Source organism: Schistocerca piceifrons, chromosome 3, assembly GCF_021461385.2.
Source record: "Schistocerca piceifrons isolate TAMUIC-IGC-003096 chromosome 3, iqSchPice1.1, whole genome shotgun sequence".
Lineage (NCBI taxonomy): Eukaryota > Metazoa > Arthropoda > Insecta > Orthoptera > Acrididae > Schistocerca > Schistocerca piceifrons.
Window position 1 is genome coordinate 168457197 of NC_060140.1, and position 21410 is coordinate 168478606.

Consider the following 21410-nt stretch of genomic DNA (forward strand, 5'->3'; position numbering starts at 1 on the left):
AGATCGAAAACCCGCAACTGCCTAGTGATTACCGACCAATTAGCATACTGCCTGCTGTTTCCAAAGCACTTGAATATATTGTTCATGACCAAATCACTGAACACTTGCATGAATTCAGCCTATATGACAAATTTCAATCCGGTTTCCGTAAACATCACAGCACAAACACTGCTCTAATTAAAGTAACTGATGACCTGAAATATGCCATCGACAATCGAAAGGCAACAATATTGACGCTACTGGACTTCAGCAAAGCTTTTGACACTGTTAACTTTGACATATTGCTCAGAAAAATGCAACAGCTTAATTTCTCTGATAGTGCAATGAGATGGTTTGAAAGCTACTTAAAAGACAGACAGCAATGTGTTGTCTGCGTAAATGAAAAAATCTTCCTGGAAACATGTTTCCTCGGGAGTGCCACAAGGATCAGTCTTAGGACCACTTTTGTTTTCTTTATATGTCAACGATATTTCGTCGGTTCTGTCCTCCTGTAAATATCATTTCTATGCCGACGACCTCCAGCTCTACCTAAGCGTCAGACCTGAAGATGTAAACACTGCAATCGCTCAGATGAATGATGATCTGTCTTCAGTAGTGAGATGGGCGAAAAACCTGGGGCTTAAACTAAATGCAAAAAAGACGCAAGTAATCTTAATAGCCCATCAGAAATTAATAAGTTCAGATTTCCGCGAACGGCTACCTCTTATTCTGCTCGACGGTACTCCAATACCATACCAGAAAACAGTGAAGAACTTGGGTGTAACTTTGGATGAGCATCTCAACTGGGCGGAGAATACAGTCGCAGTGTGCCGAAAGATGTCTCCACTATTGTGATGTGATTCAACAAGGCATGAGTAGTGAAAACAAAAGACGGCTAGAGCTAACCATGAATGCCTGTGTGCGTTACACCTGCAACATTCGCCGATATGATCATGTTAGTGCTTCATACTCCGAGCTAGGGTGGCTGCGGCCGGACAAATTGTGTGACTACCACACTCTATGTCTACTCCACTGACTCCTCATCGCGCAAGCACCCCAGTACCTTGCTTCAGAGATTAAAAACCTGTCATGTCATCATAATCGAAACACGAGGTCACTCTTATTTGGTATCCTAACTGTGCCCACTCACAAAACAAAAACTTTTGCAAACTCCTTCTCAGTTGCCGCTGTCCGCCTCTGGAACAAACTGCCCCTTACCTTGCGCAAAATTCGATCTCCTGCTGCTTTTAAGAAGAAGTTGAAGCATTTCCTACTATCATCCTCACAAAGTTCTCCACAAAATTAATGTACAAGGACAATCCCCTCATCTGTCAAATAGCAAAGCTAGCGTCTCCTATCTTGCTCCTGAGATGCCTTCCTCTTCATCTTTCTCTATTAGCCACGCAATCTTCTTTTCCTTTATATTTCCTTAATTATGTTTCATCATGTCTCTATTCTTCTCCTCCCTTCACCATGAATCTCCCCCATACTCTCTGCTGCCGGCACTCCTATCTAAAATCTGTCTCTTCAATAATGTCTAATTATAACAGTACTTGTGACCTAAGAATATAAACTCTATATGTATGTATTTTTCCAGGTGTACCTTTCAAATTGTTTATTTCACTTTTTGTACTAGATGTAGTTTAACATGCCTACTAAAACATATGAATGTAAAATAAGTAGAATGCCTGGTTAGATGTAAGAGAGGGCCTGATGGCCCTAATCTTGCCAGGTTAAATAAATCAATAAATAAATAAATAAATAAAAGACAATGAATGGCCATTGAACATTCTGTGCACAGACAAAGCCCATTTCCACCTCCAAAGACATGTCAATACACAGAACACAGAAACTGGGCAACAGAAAAGCTACTTGGACATCAAACAGTACCAGTTCATTCTGCAAAAGTAACTGCATGGCACACCGTTTATTGTAGAGCCATATTTTTTTGAGGGGATAGATCCTGTGGGTTGAGATGGTTTGTCCCATTACTTGTCATGATACTAACTCATACTGGTTACACACTCCCTCCCTCCTGAAATACGATCTTAGTAGTTCAAAGCCTCTCTGTCTTCACTTATTCACAGAGAAATGTCAGATATCCCTGATATGGTCAGCATTGTGCTCTTCCTTCAGAGGTGCCAATATTTAATTAAAATTTCTCACCGAGTGAGGTGGCGCAGTGGTAGCACACTGGACTCGCATTCGGGAGGACGACGGTTCAATCCCGCGTCTGGCCATCCTGATTTAGGTTTTCCGTGATTTCCCTAAATCGCTCCAGGCAAATGCTGGGATGGTTCCTTTGAAAGGGCACGGCCGACTTCCTTCCCTAATCCGATGAGACCGATGACCTCGCTGTTTGGTCTCTTCCCACAAACAACCAACCAACCAAAATTTCTCAAAGAATATTTCCGATAATATAAATGACTATTTTTATTGGCAGGACTAAACCTCATTCGAAAATGTCTTCGTAAATAGATTTATTTTTTCCTTTGTTGTAAATATATTCCACTTTCTGTTAAATATATGTATATCAGGTTCCTTTTATCTACCTAGATGAGAAATGACTGTTTTTTTAGATTTTTAATAAATTGTCTTCACCATGTAAGAATAGCCTTTTGCTGTAGTAAAACAATGGCACATTGGCTTGATAAAATTCACATGACCACTGACAATAGTTAACAGTTCTCCTGTGCAACACCAAACTCCATCACTTTTGGGTATTTTCTTCTTAAATACTGATCAGTGACTGACAAGATAGTGTAATAATTATTATTTGTCTAAGTTTCTATGTTCACTTGCCAGTCAAACACCTCTTTAATCTAAAATGTTGGTCAATAAGCCTCACAGATTTTAATGCAAGGATGAAGTGATATTGACTGGTCACGTGACCACTAAGATCAAATTCTAAGTCAAGCAATCAAACAAAACTATTTTGCTCACTGGTCATAGTTCGTTTCTTTAGGAAAAGTTCATGTTTTCAGTGGTATAAAACTTCCTACTCTAAGTTTGGGCACTTTTCACAATTAGGATAACCGTTACTGTACATCTCATCAAGTAGTAATTTACTAAAATTACCTTGTCCATCAATAATTCGAAACTGGTTATATCAGTCACCACCAGATTAGAGCAGAAGAGCTATTCTTCCAGTAAACATCAACCACAGATCTTTTAGAATTTTCTTGTAAGAAGACCATCTTTGATAACTTCAGTAGGCTTATACAATACATTTACTACATTGATCAGTAAACAAAGTTGACAAATATTTAGTTAACATATGGTTTATTTTACAAATTTTGTTAACATACAAGTTCAAGACCTGATGTAGAACTGGTGCATTTTTATATATTCATTTTAAACATAAATTTTTAACAAAATACAGATGTGATCCTGAAGATGGTGCCTTTATGCTCATGTCAACACAGACCATTGGTGCTGTCATGATAGAGACCCTTACTGCTGATTTCCTGCATTAGTGAAACATTGATAATTTACGTGTCAGGATCTCTTCCAAGCAGCATGAAACAGACAGAAAACACCAACATTTCAGTATACAAATCATAGAAATAAATTTTCTGTCAGCAGAAAAATGTTCCTATCAAAGCACAAAATGAGGGAATATGCTCCTGTTTAAACGATTCTAACTGGAGAGTGGATACCAGCTGCCTCATTCTACCTTCCTCAGCACCTTTAAAATTTTCCAAAAATTTTGACATGTGAACATATTTGCACTTTTTATTGTGCAACTCACCTCTCAGTTGCTGTGTCGTCTGAACAAGACACAGCCAGGGTAAGAGCACCACAGGCACAAAGATGCAAGCTGGTGCCAGTGCCATAGAGACTCGCCACTTCCCCGAGTTCCACCAGTGTCGCAGGCAGTGCTGAGGATGAAGACATCGACTTTGCCTCAGCCAATTGCCAGCCAAGTATAATCTGCCAGTGACCAGTAGACAGAAGCCTACTCGGAAGATAGAAGAGCAACTTTCGCCTTTGTAGTTATAGATCTTCATCCAGGGTTGACTTAGACAGGAAACATCATTTAGTTAACTCTTACAAGTGAACAGACAGTTGTTGTAAATTGCATTTGCTATGTACTGTGAAGTTTACCTATGATTATTTGCACTCAGCCATTGAGGGCCTCTTTTTGTTATATTCCGTGCAGTGTTGCAGACTTAATCATTTAACAAGTCACAAGGATAAGTAAACTTTTTTAACTCATTTGTGTGACTCTGTTATTAATTTGTTGGAGTGTTGTAGAACCTTCGTTCTCCTATCCTTTTACCTGACCCTGGGGCATAGCTGTGTAATAGTGGTAGGGAGAAATTGTCTTAGTGGTGTATTGCATCAGAAGCTATTTCACGAATTCGGAAACTCGATCTGCCATTACAGCAGTAACGACACAGCCTTTACAAAACTGGCGATGAGGGTTTACAAAATCACTCTCACAAGCTCCACTAACTGTAACTCGCTCATAGCCCCTAGTCTATCACTGCAAGTTGGTAATACCCATCCACTCCCACCGTCTCATTCTCATTAACTAATTCCGCCCAACTTGTTGTCATTATCTCTTTTTGTCTTCCTGTCACTGTCTCCAGTCTCACAGCCATAGTCTCCTTCCTTCTGTCCTACTACTACTACTGTCTCCTCTCCCTGTCACTGTCTCCCTCTTGCTCTCTCTTACTGTTACTATCTCATTCATTCCTGCCCACTGCTGCTGTCTCTTCTTACTGTCACTATCTCTCTATTCCTTGTTATCATCATTATAAGTTCTGTCTCTCATGATCACTGGCTCTCATCCACTTCCACAAACTCCTTCTCTTTTTCCTCTCCCACTGCCACTGTCACTTTCACTCTTTTTCTAGCACTGTTCTGTCACTTCAACTATGTTCCTTTGCCACTACATCCCTCTCATTCTCGCACACTGCCATTGTCTCCGTCACTCTTTCTGTACCACAACCACAACCACTGTATAATATATTTCAGTATTTATTTCATTTCCATCTCTGTGACTCTGCCACAATCTCCTTCTCTCTCAGCTTAAAAAAGCACGAATATGTCTGCATGGCAAAATTTTTGGGAAAATCCTAATGGTGCTGAGGAAGATAGAATGAGGCAGCTTGTACCCCATTTTTCAGTCAGAGTCTTTTGAACAGGAAGGATTATGTTCATCTTTTTTGTGTTCTGGTAGTAGCGTTTTTCTGATGATTCCCTCATATGAACAGAACTTTAATGGTAACAAAAATTTGGATAATTGACTTATGTAAACTTGAAATAATGCAAATTTAATTTTACACCTCAGATCAGATTTTAAATGTACAAAAATTTTGTTTGTGCTTCACTACAACATGTGGTGCCAGGACCCTTCTGATAACTTTACAGCTTGTTTCTCTGCACTTTGTAAATTTATGAACTACGTTTTCATCTCACACTGGATTTTACTTACATATTTTGTGTGTACAAGTAGGGTAACTTTGAACCTTTGTATATCTGAAATGTACGAAGACATCAAGAACATTGTGCTGTGCTAACCATTGCACCACCTCTCTTGGTCTATTCCTTGAGTTTACCAATAAATAATAAATATTTTTGAAAGGAGAAGATGGCACTTCTAGATAAATGAGCAATTTAAGCAATTTGCTGCGGTTATTTATTATTTAGATTCTGCCTCATATTGGATTTTATGTGCATATTTTGACTCATAGAAGTAGGATGCCTTTGAACCTCTGTATCTTGGTAATGGATAGAAATATCAAGAGACTTTGCAAGGTTGTTCAAGGTCGGCATCTTAGGAATATTTTGTAAAAAATTTCAGCCATTTCCTGTGTATAGCCATCTTCGAAATTGCAGCTTGGCTTTGGTGTGGAAAATGATTAAATAAACCCTTTTTTGAAAGGGGGGGGGGTCTGAGGAACCACCCATGAACTGAAGGCTAAGGCCCACACAGAACACTACAAATGCAAAAAGAATCAATCACTTTGCTCCATTCATCTAAGCAACTGAAAGTGTGTAATATTCATACTTTGACCCTGTCCTGTAGGGCAGTGACACTAAGAAGATCTGTCTGTTGGGTATACAAATGGTCCCTTGCCAAGGGCTATCCAAAAGACTTAACACTCTCTTTCTATCACCATTAGAACACAAGGTATGAGCCACAGAAGAATCTGTTTTTATTTGCAGCGTTTCGGAACATATTAAGTAGAACATGCTGTCACATACATACTGATTGTGACTTACCTGATGTCACTCAAGTGGAAAATAAGGACAGTGCTGCTCACCAATTTGGAGCAGGACAGGGTCCTGTTACCTGTACCACCACTGGTAAATGCTGCGATAGTCTCTTGTGCACCAATGTTGCTCCAGCTCTTCAAAAGTGTGGATATGTGGGTAGGATCATTTTTATGTAAGATGACACTCCTCCACATGTTGCACAGCCGTACATTGCTTCAGGGGAATTTTGGAAATGCTAGAATTATCAGCTGCCATTTAGCTACTGCCTAGCCGTCCAAATCACCCGATCTTAATATTTGTGACTTCTGGCTGTGAGGTAGTTGGAAAGATGCTGCATTCAGTGTTCCTATTACAAATGTAGCTGAACTGAAGGCATGCATTGCGCAATGCATTCTGAACATGACCCACATGACACTCAGAGCTGTTGTGGAACATGCTGTTTCTCGATTTCAGCTTGTAGCAGAAAAACATTGGCAGTATATTGGGCATACCTTGCACCAGCCTCATGACAATTGAAAGCTGATTTCACTGTTGCTTTCAGGACAATGAAAAACTGATTTCATCATTGCTTTTAATTTGGCTTTTGGCGCCAGGACAATTAAAAACTGACTTTCCCCCTCCCATGTGGTATGACCTTGCTGTGATGGATGGGCTTACCTAGCTAAAAATGCCACAACTGTTTAATGCCAAACTTGTGTGGTCATGCACATTGTACTGTAGGGTTGGTCAAATGTGCCTCTCACACCGTAGCCATCAAATTCTGATTCGTATGTCATTTGTGGCCAAACTCTTTTATTTTGTGACAATTACAGTGCCATTCACTGGAGAAATTTTTGTTAAAATATGTTTCCATAAAGTTCCTTTCTTCTTCAGTTATATTCTGTTCACATTTGACATCATTCTGAGCAGTAGTTTTTTTTACAGCATTTTGAAAATGGAACTTTAATTATGATCACCCTATACTAAAATATTTTCTGGTTATTTTAGTTTTGTGTCTGTGTCACTGATCACAGATAATGACATTAGCTGTAAAGAAATGGGTATTATTACTTTTTTCAGGTTTCCAGTCAGGTTTGAGGCACAGAGGGTCTATAAATAAAGTGTGATATGTAGTCCCGCTTGAAATAACTAGCACTATTGATCTGATTTTTATGTCCATCAGTGACAGGTAAAGTAGAAGTCACTTACAGTCTGTGATTATTTGAACAAAGCATTTTGAACTTTTTTCTCTTAGTATGAACAGAATCCTTATTGAAATTCATACTATTATAGGACAACATTGTAATTTAAAAAAATTAATTAGCAAGTTTTTACTGTTGACAGACTCCATTTGTACACTACTGCATTAAACTGGTGAGTTATGAAACTTGTTGTTAAAAGGGAAGATGCACTTGCAGTTATTGCAGTATTTTCATATAATTATGGGTTGAGGCATGGCATTTTGTCAATCAGTTTTCTAATATTACACTTCTGCCATAACATTTGCATATTTTTGTTTAAGTCATCAGAACAAGTAATTAGTTTAGTTTACTTTGTTACAAATTATGGATGACTGAGTAATACTGATCAAAGTGTAGCACTGGACTAACATTTGGGAGGAGTGGCCTTGCATCCATGTAAGATCATCTACATCATTTCATGTCCACTGCATAGTTTATGGGTCATTCCCTTCAACACGCTTGTTTGAGAGAGGTAACACCACAAACGACATTCATCTCCACAGGACACTGATCTTCTTTCCTCTCTTATTTGGACAGTGTGTCATAATGATACAGAATGGGTTAGTTTACGGACTGCTATACATAATTTATAACCAAACTCATGCCAGTGACTTATAGGTGAATACATATAAAAGAAAAAGAAATATTGAATCTAGTAACAGAAATAAGTACGAAACTCATGAAAGGAGATTGTTTGGACGTAGCAGAGGAGACCTGTGGCCTTTAAGCATAATTAGATTATAAATGTCAGTGTCTAGGTCACATGCTAGTTTCTTCTTCTTCTTGCATTAATGCCTGCTAGGAACCATGTTCCTATTTCAGTCTCCCCCCCCCCTCTCTCCCCCACCCCCCTCCTCCCCGCCCTCCCTCCTTCTCTCCCTCTACCACTTTGTGCCAGTTTTCTTTCCCTCCCTGCCTTGGAATCCTTTTTTCCTAAAAATCTTGCTTTCCAATACTTCTTATGTTATTCTTTTCCAAATCTAACCTAATCTCTTCAATCCCGGTGATTGTTAACATCTCTCCACCAAGATATTTGAAGATCTGCTTCATGGGTCTCTTGCAATCCATTCTGTAAATATGTTTAAAAAGTAGTAATCTCCACTTCCTCATTGTTTTTGATATCTTTTCTATGTGCTCGTGAATTTCATCATTACTCAGTAATTTCTAAGGACTTAATAGTTTTTTTTCTGAGGACTTAACAGTTTCCATATAATTCTTCTTTCTAACATTTCCAATTTGTCAAGCTTATAAAGTAATACTTTGCTAGCATACAAGCACTCTGGTTTCACTACTTTGTTGCAGAGCTTTATTTTAAGGATTTTTTTCTTTTTTTTAATAAGCACTTTTTGTTGTAGGTATTCTTAGCTATACATAACCTATTTCCATCATGTGTATCTCTAAGCAAGATTTTAGATTTTTTAAACCATTTTTTAAATATTCAATTACAAATATTTCATTTTTTTACATTTACTGTTTGCCAAATATCTTTCATTAAATATTTTGATTTTTATATTTGTCATAAGTTCTGTTTTCTCTGCAGAGATTCTTAAGCCTGTGATGACTGTTTCTTCCAGAAGACGGACTTGCACTGCTGTGTGTATCAAAGTTTCAGAAAGTCAATCCACAAATGTTAGGCAATTTATTGCAACACCCTTATTCTTTCTTGCTGGTATGAGTGACAATATTTTTGTATTCTTGCAGTTTTTCATTCCAATTTTTTACACTTTTCTTCATTACACAATTGAAAAGAATTAGAAATGAACCATCATCTTGCTTGACAACATTATTTATTTTGAAAGTTTCAGATATTTCACCTATAAATTTTACTTTTGAGGTTGTGTCCATCAGAGTTTCTCAGATTAGTTTTGTCTATTTAGCTTTAACTCCAGATTCACAGGTTACTTTACTTAGGGTTTACCTATCAACAAAAGTAAACATTTTTTTTAAAGTCACTAAATGTCACAACTACATCTTAGGAGTTTATTAATCTGTGACAAAATATGGATTTCAGGATGAAAATCAGTCCTGAGTAGGATGTTTCCTTTCTAAACGTACATCGATATTCAAGCAATATACTGTCAAGTGTACATTGTATGTTGTTGAGAATAACTTATAAGCAGTTGATGAAAGGGATGTACCTAATAGTCAACATCGTGCTTGTTGTACAATGGATGTTTCAGAGCCATTCTCCATTCTTCTGGGATCTTTCCCATTTCCTAAACTTCTTCAAATTGATTGTTGGTTTTGGCATTGTAGCCATCAGATCTAATGATTATGTAAGCAGCCTGTACGTGTGTTGTCAATATGTCAATACATGTATTGACTACATGCCTACATGTTGCTGACATGCCCTTGTATTGCTGCTGTGATCACTAGATCTGGTTATGGCTACAAAGCTGAAACTCAATCAGTTGTAATAAAGTAGAATGTGACTAGTGATGTATATTCTGTCAAGCATTTTGTTTGTAACTCATCAGTTCTGTGTGAGGTCCCCAATTCTGATGATATTCTAAGATTCTACCATTTAATTTGTAAATGTCGAATGTCTGCCATTGGTCTTCCAGTATCTTTGTGTCTCTTTATGTCGCTCCACAACCGAGCAAAGAAATCACATTTCAGAAGCTTGGACTGTTACCTTAATTCTTGCTTGAGCTTCCATGTAAACCTGCCAGTACCAGCATTATCTTGTAGAATTTCAGCATTATTTTCTTCTTTAATTTTTTTTTTTTTTTTTTTTTTTTTTTTTTTTTTTTTTTTGTGGTTTCCTGCTTATTGTACCACATATTCTTATAAGTTTTACAGTTTTTTTTCAGTATCGATTTCTTCAAAAAGGTCACTCAACTGACTAACTTGTGTGATGCAATGCATTTATTATTAATAACAGACTTGCAGCAGACTTAATAGAGGCCACAAAATACTGTGGACTCTATTTTATTTAGCGAATTTTCGAAATAGTACTGTTCCATTATGTTATTGAATCTGAACAGAGTTCACTGTAGCATGTCATCAGAATCTGTTATTATTCATTCACTTGAGTGTGAGTTGCGTGTCAATGGTAGATCTAGGCTTCCTGTATAGGAAGGTCTCAGGATGTGACACCGACCCCTAAGCAACAAGTTATAGGTGGTCTGTCTGTCACTGAAACTGAAATTGAACCAGTGGGACTCACTTCACCTATTTTGAGGAAACCTGTTTTGCTGGTGTCAAGAGGAGGCAAATGCAAAAGGGTAGGGGTCTATTAATTGCTGACAGTTCAAATGTATGACAAATGAAGTGAACAGGATGCAACCAACTGCAGACTGTGCACATTGGAACAAATGAGGCTTGTTGTCTGGACTCCAAGATCCTATTTGGTTCATTCCAGTGACTGGCAGAGAAGGTTGAGAAGACCAGCCTTGCACATGGAGTCCCAACGAAGCTCACAACTTGTAATATTGTCCCCAGAACTGATTGTGGCCCATTTGGTTCTCAGTCAATTGGAAAGACTGAACAAGAGACTTCAGAGTTTTCAAAGACTGTGATAAGTTATGCAGCGACCTATTAGACTTGTGCCACAGGGTTGATGTGCTGTTGTAAGCTGGCATCAGCACGCCATACAGCATAGAGGTTGCGAGAAGATCGATAGAGGCCAGGAAATGCACTGCCAATGCCCTCTCAGCTGTCAGTATTTAAATCACCACCATGGATTGGAGGGCCAGTGTCGCACCCAGTGAATTCGAGTCTGTGATCAGTTGCAGCCCAGTCAGAGTCGCAGTCACAGCCTCCATCTCAGAATCGGACAGCACATAGCGACCAGGATAGTGTACATAGCAGACTTTGTACTTTAGCAACAGCAAGGCTAATGTGGACTATTACAGAGAGCTTGTACCACGATGACTGTCTTGAGTTAAACAGATTTTTGATTCTTGTGAATAAAGAATCCAGTTCATGTATGCATGCAGTTTGTGTTATAGAAAGAGGGCACCAGTCACCAAACAACATCCTCTCATTGCTCCGTTGGTACAAGCCTACAGAGACAATGAGACGACATAAAAGATGGCTCAGATGGCTCTGAGCACTATGGGACTTAACTCATACAAGATGGTGACAAGTATAATTCAGAGGAAGGTTTTGCTTTCTTCTCTTGTGTTCTAGCTTTCAGGGGTGCTCATTGCTACTGTCTTGTTGTTTTGCTTGTATAGTTGAAATAGCTGCAGTCAGATATCAGTTTTTTCACTTGCAGAAAAAGCAGAACGGACGTACCGCCAGTGGTACACAGAATTAATGGGCATGACGAGGAAGTGTAAATTTAAGTGTAGTTCTGGCAACTTTAACAGTGACTTAATGATTACGGATGCTATAACATTCAGTGTCCTTGATAGAAGAATACAAGAAGAGATCTTGAAGTACTCTGATCCATCACTTCCTCCAGTGTTGCAAATCTTAGAGCAATATGATTTGGGTGCCATACCAGCTGGTAAGTTTGACCAGGTCCCGATTTGTCAGGCTGAGTTGCGTCTTGTTCACGACCGCCCCAAGCAGCCACAACAACAAGCACATTTGCAACCATGCGGACAGCCAAATAGACATGTAAAGAAGCCTGTGAATTTAGTGTAGTCTTGCCCTAGATGTTTTGCTCATCATGAAAGAGAGGATTGCCCATTACATAATTCAACATGTTAATGTGGGAAAGAAAGGCCATGTCCCTACAATTTATTTGTAACAGCACCAAAATGTCAATTTTGCCTGCTCCCAGAAGAAACAAGATCATGCACATGCAGTGAATACTTTGTTTTCAAAACCTACAACAGGTTCTGACAAAATTAAGATTAAGATTGTGCCTCATTCTCGCCCTAGTGCTGTGCAACAATGTTCTAACAAACTATTTGTCTCACTAAGAATTGCTGGCCATCATGTGAACTTTCAGTTAGACACAGATGCCTCAGTAGCTTTGCTTAATTGTGCCACATACGAACAGGTAGGCTCACCATGCCTTTCTAAATCTAGCAAGTGCCTCACTGCTTAAAACAGACAGGAAATCCCAGTGCTTGGATGGTGTAGTTTGCCTGCCACTTACAAATCTCACACTAGGTTAGTGAACTTTACTGTGTTGAAATCAATTGCAAGATAATGATGTAATTGCTCCTATTCACGCTTCACAATGGGCAAGTCCTCTCATTTTGTTGCCTATGCCTGCTGATTGCATTCACATTTGTGTTGACTTCAAGTCTGCAGTCAACCCACAGACAGTGGTTGACACTTATACATTACCTGGGTGAGGTAACAGGTAAGTGTCAACTAATGTCTGTGGGTTGACTGTAGACATGAAGTCAACACAAATGCGAATGTGACCAGAAGGGTTAGGCAACAAAATGAGAGGACTTGCTTATCTACTTTGCCACTCTCACCCATGAGATGGACCATCACTGGCGGAACTTCTGCATGAGTGCTGCCAGTGGTCTGCAAGTATCACCTTACGCCATGCAATCTTGTTTTTTTTCAGGGTTTGTCGCAACTGTGGATGCTGGGAAAGAGATGTGATTCCGAAGCTCATTGGATCTTATATATACTTAATTGCAGGTCCCAATGGTTTGCAGTGTCGCCACCAGAACCAAATTCACACATGCTCTTTGCCCCAGATTCTGCTGCTTTTCTTCCCTCAGATTCACTTCTTTGTGGGATTGCACAGTCTTGGCAGCTGCCCACTGGTGCAACCAGGGCACCCCAGGATTAGTGGACGGATGATGCGCCATCACCCCTGCCGTCTCCAGTCGCCAATGCGATGGAGCTGCACCAGCTATTGCCATTGCCGTCGCCGTCACCATCGCCATCATCACCCCAGCACATGCCCTCAGGACTGGACATGTGCTGTGGCAGCAGTTTTCCAAAGGATTTTCGCGTTGCCTCACAAGCCAGATGGCAGGATTCAGTTGGGAGTACACCTTCCTCCACAGTCAAGGCTCCTGGCCCATCTCTGTGCCCAGTGTCCTGTTTCCATCCCAGTTGTTGTTTGCAGCTTCACTACACAACAGTGCAGCATTTCAGAGGAAAGGGGGGGGGGGGCAGGGGGAGGTATGTGCTGGTGAGTACTGGCAACACACACCATGTGGCACAGAGGTTGCGAGAAGATCAATACAGTTTTGTTAGTGGTGGCCATGATAGTACATCCTGTGAAACATTAACCCTGTGGTGCATGGTGTCAACTATTGTGGATGGCTGTTATTGGCTACTTTTACCTACACTGTGACCATGTTTTTAAGTCTTCAATCCGTGCAGTCCACTCGAATGGACACTCTCCATCTGCTGCTGCCATCAGTAGTGCGGTAGTGTATTTATTAGAGTGTCTTCTTACATCCAAACATCACAGGTGATCAAGATGGCTTCTAGGAAGCGTGGCTGTGGACCAGTGTGTAGTATTTCAGCAAAAGATTTCTATGGGTGTTCAAGATGCAGGGTAAGAAAATTTGTAATGAATCTAGATAGATACTGCTCCATTTCTAAATAATCAAAGTTCACCAAAACATATTTTTACGATTACTATGAAGCAAAAAGTATGTGTTCACTGCAGTGGACATCATGCAATAATGGCATTGGTCATGAGCTGTCTTACAACGTGACATAGTAACTCAGCACTCTGAAACATTTAGTTTGTTTCTTATTTTACAGTTTTTAGTATACTTTCTTAGTTTAGCATAGATATTATAATTTATGGCACAAGAAATCCTATTATTAGTCCCAAAATTCTGAATTTCAGGAAGTAACCGAAGATTTGCCATCTGATTCAGATTGCACACTGGCCGACGAAACTGACGATGAATTCGGGAAAGCACAGTCATCGAGAAACTTAATGGTGGAAACAAGTTCCAGCTCTGATGACAATGGTTCTGATTCTGATGATAGTGAGAGTGAAACTCCATGTGATGCTACAAGTTCTGAGCCAGTAAAAAGAACACAGCTGTCAAACTACAAGTGGCAGCAGATCGACAGTAATTCTGTACCAGTACCAAAATATACAGGTGTGGAAAAAATAAATATAACTGGAGACAGTCCTATTGATTTCTTCACAGAAATAATTTCTCATGAAATGTTGGAACCAATTGTGTTTCAAACTAATCTGTATGCTCTTCAGAATAGCAAATTGAATCTAGGACTGACAGTTCCTGAACTGAAAACATTTCTAGGTGTGAACATAGTGGTGACATATACCAAGTACCCTCGTACCCAATCATACTGGTGATCAGATGGAGGTCTAAGGATGGATTTAGTAGCCAACTCTTTACCAGTCAAGCGGTATGATAATATACTGCATTTTCTTCATTTTGTGGATAATAGTGCAGTCAATCAAAGCAACGCAGATCGTCTGAACAAAATCTGTCCATTTCTGGAGTGTCTGCAAAAAAAGTTTCTTCATGCCACACAAGCTGAGGAGCATCAGTGTATTGATGATCAGGTCATACCTTTCAAGGATTGGAGCAATATCAAACAGTATGTTGCTAACAAGCCAAAGAAATGGCGACTGAAAGTCTGGGTGAGAGCTGGTTCGTCTGGTTATGTGTACCATTTTGAAATATACCAAGATGGATCTGGTGCGAGGCAGCCAGTTAGTGAGTTTGGAGCTTGTGCTGATGTGGTTCTACGACTTTGTGATGATATCAAGAACAAGAACCACAAAGTATTTTTTCACAACTTATTTACATGTCCCCCACTACTCCAGGAGCTTTTTTTTTTTTTTTAAAAAAAAAAGGCATTTGGGGCACTGGGACAAGCCGAGCAAGACATGATAAAGGGTGCACGAGGGAACTGTGTATCTGTTATGTGTAAAGAGGGCATAACCATTACAAAATGGTTTGACAATAAGTGTGTGCATATTGCTTCTACCTGTGCTGGTGCACAGCCCATATCACAAGTTCAGCGCTGGAGCAAAAAGGAGAACAACACCATCAGTGTACCTCAACCATTCAGCGTCACTTGTTACAATCTTCATATGGTAGGTGAAAACATCATGGACAAGTGTCTAGCATTATATCCACATTGTTGACAAAACAGGCAGTGGTACCTGAGTGTCTTTTTCCATTTTATTGATGTGGCCATTGTGAACTCTTGGTTGCTATATAGGCAGGCAAGTAATGACATCCGTCTCCTTGATTTCAAGGCATCAGTAGCACGATCACTCAGAAACCCGGGAAAATATGAAGAGTAGTCACCAGTAAGGAGAGGGTGACCTGTTTCTACTCCAAGATTCCAGAAAAAGATACCAGTTTGTAAAGCAGCAGATGAGGTGAGATTTCATCAAGGGAGTCATTGGCTGAAACGTTTGGCCATCAAAAATGCAAACAGATGTCATAGTCAATTGTGCAAAAGGAAAACTAAGTACGTTTGCACTAAATGTAAGGAACCTCTATGTCCAAATTGTTTTGAGAGTTTCCATACAAAAAGAAATAATAAACAGATACAGACCCAGGAGTTCTTAAGTGCATAGTGTCCACTCCAGTGGACATCTCGATATTTTTTTTGTAAATAGCAAATCTGAATAAAACTTTGTATTTTGTGATAATAGGCATTGTTCTTTACTATATAAACCCCATTTCAAAAACTTTTTCTCACTTGGTAATAATTCATGCATCACAGGGTTAATAACTGCCTTCTCTGAAAACTAACTAGAACAGATAGTTAGTCCCCCACTCATGATGGAAATATATTGGATCTAATGGCAATAAATAGACTTGACCTCTTTGGGAATGTCCACACTGTATCAGTGACTATGACACAGTTGTGGCAGCATTGCTTACCAAAGTACAAAGGACAACTAAAACATGCACTAAGACATATATGTTCAGCAAACCAGATGAAATGTCAGTAGTGTCATATCTCAGTGAGCAACTTGAAACTTTCAGCACAGGACCGGAGTATGTATAGGAACTATGGCTCAAGCTGAAAAGAGTAGTTGACCATGCACTGGGTTGATATGTACCCAGCAGAACAGTTCATAATGGGAGGGAAAATATAATAAATGTAAAACAAAGCATAGGAGTACGGATAGAGAGATGCTGAATGAAACATGTTTGGCAGTCAGGAGAGCAATGTGTCATGCCTTCAGTGACTATCATAGCAAAATATTGTCAAATGTTGTTTCACAAAACCCAAAGAAATTTTGGTTGTTTTTAAAGGCTGGTAGTGGCACAAAATTTAGTGTCCAGTCCTAGTGAATGAGACAGGAAGTGAAATTGAGGGCAGCAAAGCAAAAGCGGAAATGCATAACTTCATTTTCAAATGTTCCTTTACAGAGAAAAACCCAGGAGAATATCCCAATTTAATCCTCACAGCCCTGAAAACATGAATAAAATAAGTATTAATGTCAATGATTTAGAGAAATAATTGAAATTGTTAAAACTGAACAAAGCTCCAGGGACCGATGGAATCCCTACCAAATTCTTTACTGAAGTGGCAGCTGAGTTATCCCCTTTTCTAACTGTAATCTGTTGTAGATCCCTCAAACAAAAAATCATGCCCAGTTCCAGGAAGAAAACACAGGTGACACCTGTCTAAAAGAACGGTAGTAGAAGTGATTCACAAAAGTACCTTCCAGTAACCTTGACTTGATTTGTTGTAGAATCTTAGAACATATTCTAGTTTAAACATAATGAGGAATCGTGAACAGAATGACCTCCTCAATGCCAATTGGCATGGATTCAAAAACCTTCAATCACCTAAGCCCATCTGGCACTTTCTCACGTGACATTCTGAAAACTTTGCATCAAGGCAGTCAGGTAGATGCAGTAGTTCTTGATTTCCGAAAAGCATTTGACACAGTGCCACACCTAAGCTTATTGTCAAAAGTATGATCATATAGGATATCAAGTGAAATTTGTGACTTGATTAAGGACTTTTTAGTAGGTAGGGCACAGCATATTATCTTGGATGGAGAGTCACTATCAGATGTAGAAGTAACTTCAGGTGTGCCCCAGGGAAGGGTGTTGGGATGCTTGCTGTCCATGCTGTATGTTAATGACCTTGCAGACAATATTGACAGTAACCCAATACTTTTGGCAGATGATACAGTTATCTGTAATGAAGTACTATCTGAGAGAAGCTGCATAAATATTCAGTCAGAGCTTGATGAGATTTCAAAGTGGTGCAAAGACTGGCAACTTGCTTTAAATGTTCAGGAATGGAAAATTGTGCTCTTTACAAAATGAAAAAAACATAGTATCCTGTGACTATAATATCACTGAGTTACTGTTGGAATTGGCCAACTCATACAAATACCTGGGTGTAACACTTCGTAGGGTTATGAAGCGGAATGATCACATAGACTCAGTCAAGTGGAAAGCAAGTGGTAGAGTTTGGTTTATTGGTAGAATACTGGACAAGTGCAATAAGTCCAAAAGGAGACTGCTTACAAATCACTCATACAACCAGTTCTAGAATATTGCTCAAGTGTGTGGGACCTGTGGTAGATGAGACTAACAAGAGATATTGCATGTATATAAAGAACGGCAGCATGAATGGTCACAGGTTTGTTTGACCCATGGGAGAAGGTTGCAGAGATACTGAAGGAAATGAACTGGAAGACTCTTGAAGGTAAATGTAAACTATCCTGGGAAACCCTATTAATAAAGCTTCAAGAACCAGCTTTAAATGATGACTCAAGGAATATAGTACTATCCCTTACACATCGCTCACATAGGGGTCATGAGAATAAGATTATAATAATTACTACATGCACAGAGGCATTTAAACAATCATTCTTCCTGTGCTACATACATGGATGGAAGGGAAGAAACCTTAATAATGGGTTAAATGGAACATACCCTCTGCCATGCGTCTCATTGTGGTTTGCAGAGTATGGATGTAGATGTAGAATTTCAAATCATTACCTGGTTTTTGGCAAACAAGTGTGTCAGGATAAAGTTATTTGTCTGAAATGAACCTGACTGTACAGGCCTTCTTTTCCATTTTTGAATGATGATGATGTTAAAATTAAATCAGTGACAAAGAACAGGCTTATTGTATGCCCATATTAATGAATTCACATAACCTGTTTGTAGAACTTATACATGTCTTCTCAAAGAATTTCTTGCTTAGTACTTTGACTTTGTCTATAAATAGAATATAGATGCGGTGATGCCATTTCCTTTTTTCCTTGATTACTTGTTTCATGATGCAAACATTATCTGATAGATCTACTCTTTTGACATCCACTGTGTTCTTCTTGTAAGACATTACTGATGAACAGAAAGAGAAAGAAGTGAGATGTGAGTATTTGGTATGAAGCTCATATCCAGAGCTCAAAAGGCAATCCTGATGTAGTAATTAAGATTGATCCTACCTCCTTTCTTTCAGTTGCTAATTTTAGTAATTAAAATTTGTTGATTAATCTCTTTGTAAGCATTAAAGGAAAAAATTCACTGAAATTAATCACGTAACAGGTTTTAGTATGTGTTTGCCATTCTTTTCCAAGTTTTTGTCAGTAAGTGGACTGAAAAAATTTTAATATCCTGACTTAACTTTTGGTCATGTACTACATTTATCAGTGACATTGTGTCCATTGATGGCGGAAAAGAATATGAATTACTGTTAAAAAAATAAAGAGATTGATACTATTTCCAGAAAGGCACTCTTAATTATTTTAAAGGCATTATTGACAATTTTAAACTTAGAAATAACTCCTGTGATAGGGTTTAGGGCACTACACATCCACAAAAATGGTCAAAGGTCATGATACAGGACCAGTTTTGGATTTGATGGAATTATTAGAATCATGGTATTGGGTGTGTGCAGACGAAGTTATATGGGACCCCTGATATGTCTAGATATGACTCTGACAGGTGACATGTACGTAAGCATCCTCTCTGATCACCTGCATCCACTCATGTCCATTGTGCATTTTGACAGACTTGGACAATTACAGCATGACAATGTGACACCCCACATGTCCAGAATTGCTACAGAGTGGCTCCAGGACCACTCTTCTGAGTTTAAACACTTCCGCTGGCCACTTAACTCCCTAGAAATGAACTTTATTGAGCATATCTGGGATGCCTTGCAATGTGCTGTTCAGAAGAGATCTCCACTTCCTCATACTCTTACAGATTTATGGGTAGTCCTGCAGGATTCCCGCAATTCCCTCCAGCACTACTCCAGACATAAGTCACTCATACATGTTCTGTGTATTACCAATCTGTATGTCTACTTACTTTACATGTGGAGCGTCATACTGTGCGCATCCATTGATCTCTGCACTTCTGGTACCTGCAAGTCATTTTTACTTGTTTGGAACTGCACTGCATAATTCCATACGTGATTAAGTGTTAAGCAGTTGTTGTTAACCTGATAAGTTGTTGTCCCAGTTATGTCTGCTATGGGAGTATTTGGGACTTATCAGTCTGTGCACGACAGTGTATGGTGCCAATATGTTCTAAGATCCCCGCATGTGAAAGTGCAGTTTTTTCAGGTGGTCATATCTTGGTTTCTATTGATCAGAGATAAGGGGTCAAGTGTCTTGGATAGCCCTGGGCCTAACAACCATTTGTACACCTATTGGAAGAAAAGGAGTACTGTAGCTATCCTACAGGACTGGGTCAACAATAAACATTACACACTGCCTCCAGCCCAGGCAAATTGAACAAGTTGGTTGGTTCTTTTGCATTAGGTGTGACCTAGGATGGACCTTAGGTGGTTTATAGAAGAACCATTTGTTCATGGGCAGTTCCTAAGAAAACCCCGAAAAACCATGATTTTTCAGATACCAAAAGTATATATTGTGTGGATGGCCACTTCTGTAATTTTTATTCATGATAGATTGTTGAAATATGTACCATACATTCTTAAGATGATGTTGTTAAGGAAACATAAAATTTATTATGATATCATTATCTGTTACCAAGATCAACAGGTTTAAAGTTATTGTACTTGTGCAGAAAATTGCAGAAACTGGTTGTTAGCTGTTTTTCTCTATGTAGCCAAGTTATTCAAACAACTCACCACAGAAAATGGCTCAAATTTTAAATGTACATTCCTTAGACACTCATCCAGAAATGCCATTTCCTCGTTTCCAAAAATCTGTATCTGTTATCAAGATACAACTGAAAAACCATGATTCTTGCTCACTAAAAGTACCAATCATGGGGAAAGTCACTTCTATAATTTTTATTCATGGCAAATTGTCAGGACCTCTACCAAGTGTTTTTAAGGCAATGTTCTCAGGGAACCTTAAAACTTTTTGTGATATCATTATCCATTACTGAGCTCTAGCAGTTCAAAGTTACCATACTTATGCACACAAAATATGCATTTGATATCCAGTGTGAGAAATAAATGTAGTTTTAACTGACATAGTGTATGCATGACAAGGGTTATAGGGTCACTGCCAGGGTTCTGAGGTTACAAAGCTACATTTTTTTCACGCCTATACAAATAATCTCAAAGTGGTATTGCAGTGACAGAAAATGGGTTAAAATGGGGCTTAGCCTGAAAGGAACTTAGAATGGCTGTCAAGAAGTATGTAAAACTGGAAAAACCACAAATTCACTAAAATATTTCTAATGACATTTTTGCCCTTTTAAGAAACAAATAATAAGCCAGGTATTTTCAGTAAATTGTTGTTGATGAGCAAAGCATACAGAAAGAAAGGGAAGCAAATGATGTTAAGCTTATGTTATGCATACTTATTTGTTGTTTCTATGCATCAAAGAATGAAAATCAAACAATGGAAAAGCTGGGATGGAATGTAACAATATTATGAAAGGGAAAGTTCCTACTCACCATATAGGAGAGATGCTGGCACACACACACACACACAGACACACACACACACACACACACACACACACATATATATTTTCCCACGTGGAATGTTTCCCTCTATTATATATATATATATATATATATAAAAAACAAAGATGAGGTGACTTACCGAACAAAAGCGCTGGCAGGTCGATAGACACACAAACAAACACAAACATACACACAAAATTCAAGCTTTCGCAACAAACTGTTACCTCA

General features: G+C 38.9%; 1 protein-coding gene across 1 annotated transcript; it reads left to right on the top strand.

The window, feature by feature from the left end:
* The first annotated feature begins 13549 nt into the window (after positions 1 to 13549).
* LOC124789903 lies at positions 13550 to 15862 on the top strand. The gene is made up of 2 exons (XM_047257421.1): positions 13550 to 13860; positions 14161 to 15862. Exons 1-2 carry the CDS (start codon positions 13783 to 13785, stop codon positions 14641 to 14643), a joined length of 561 nt encoding a protein of 186 aa, XP_047113377.1. The 5' UTR covers positions 13550 to 13782; the 3' UTR covers positions 14644 to 15862.
* The last annotated feature ends 5548 nt before the right edge of the window (positions 15863 to 21410 follow it).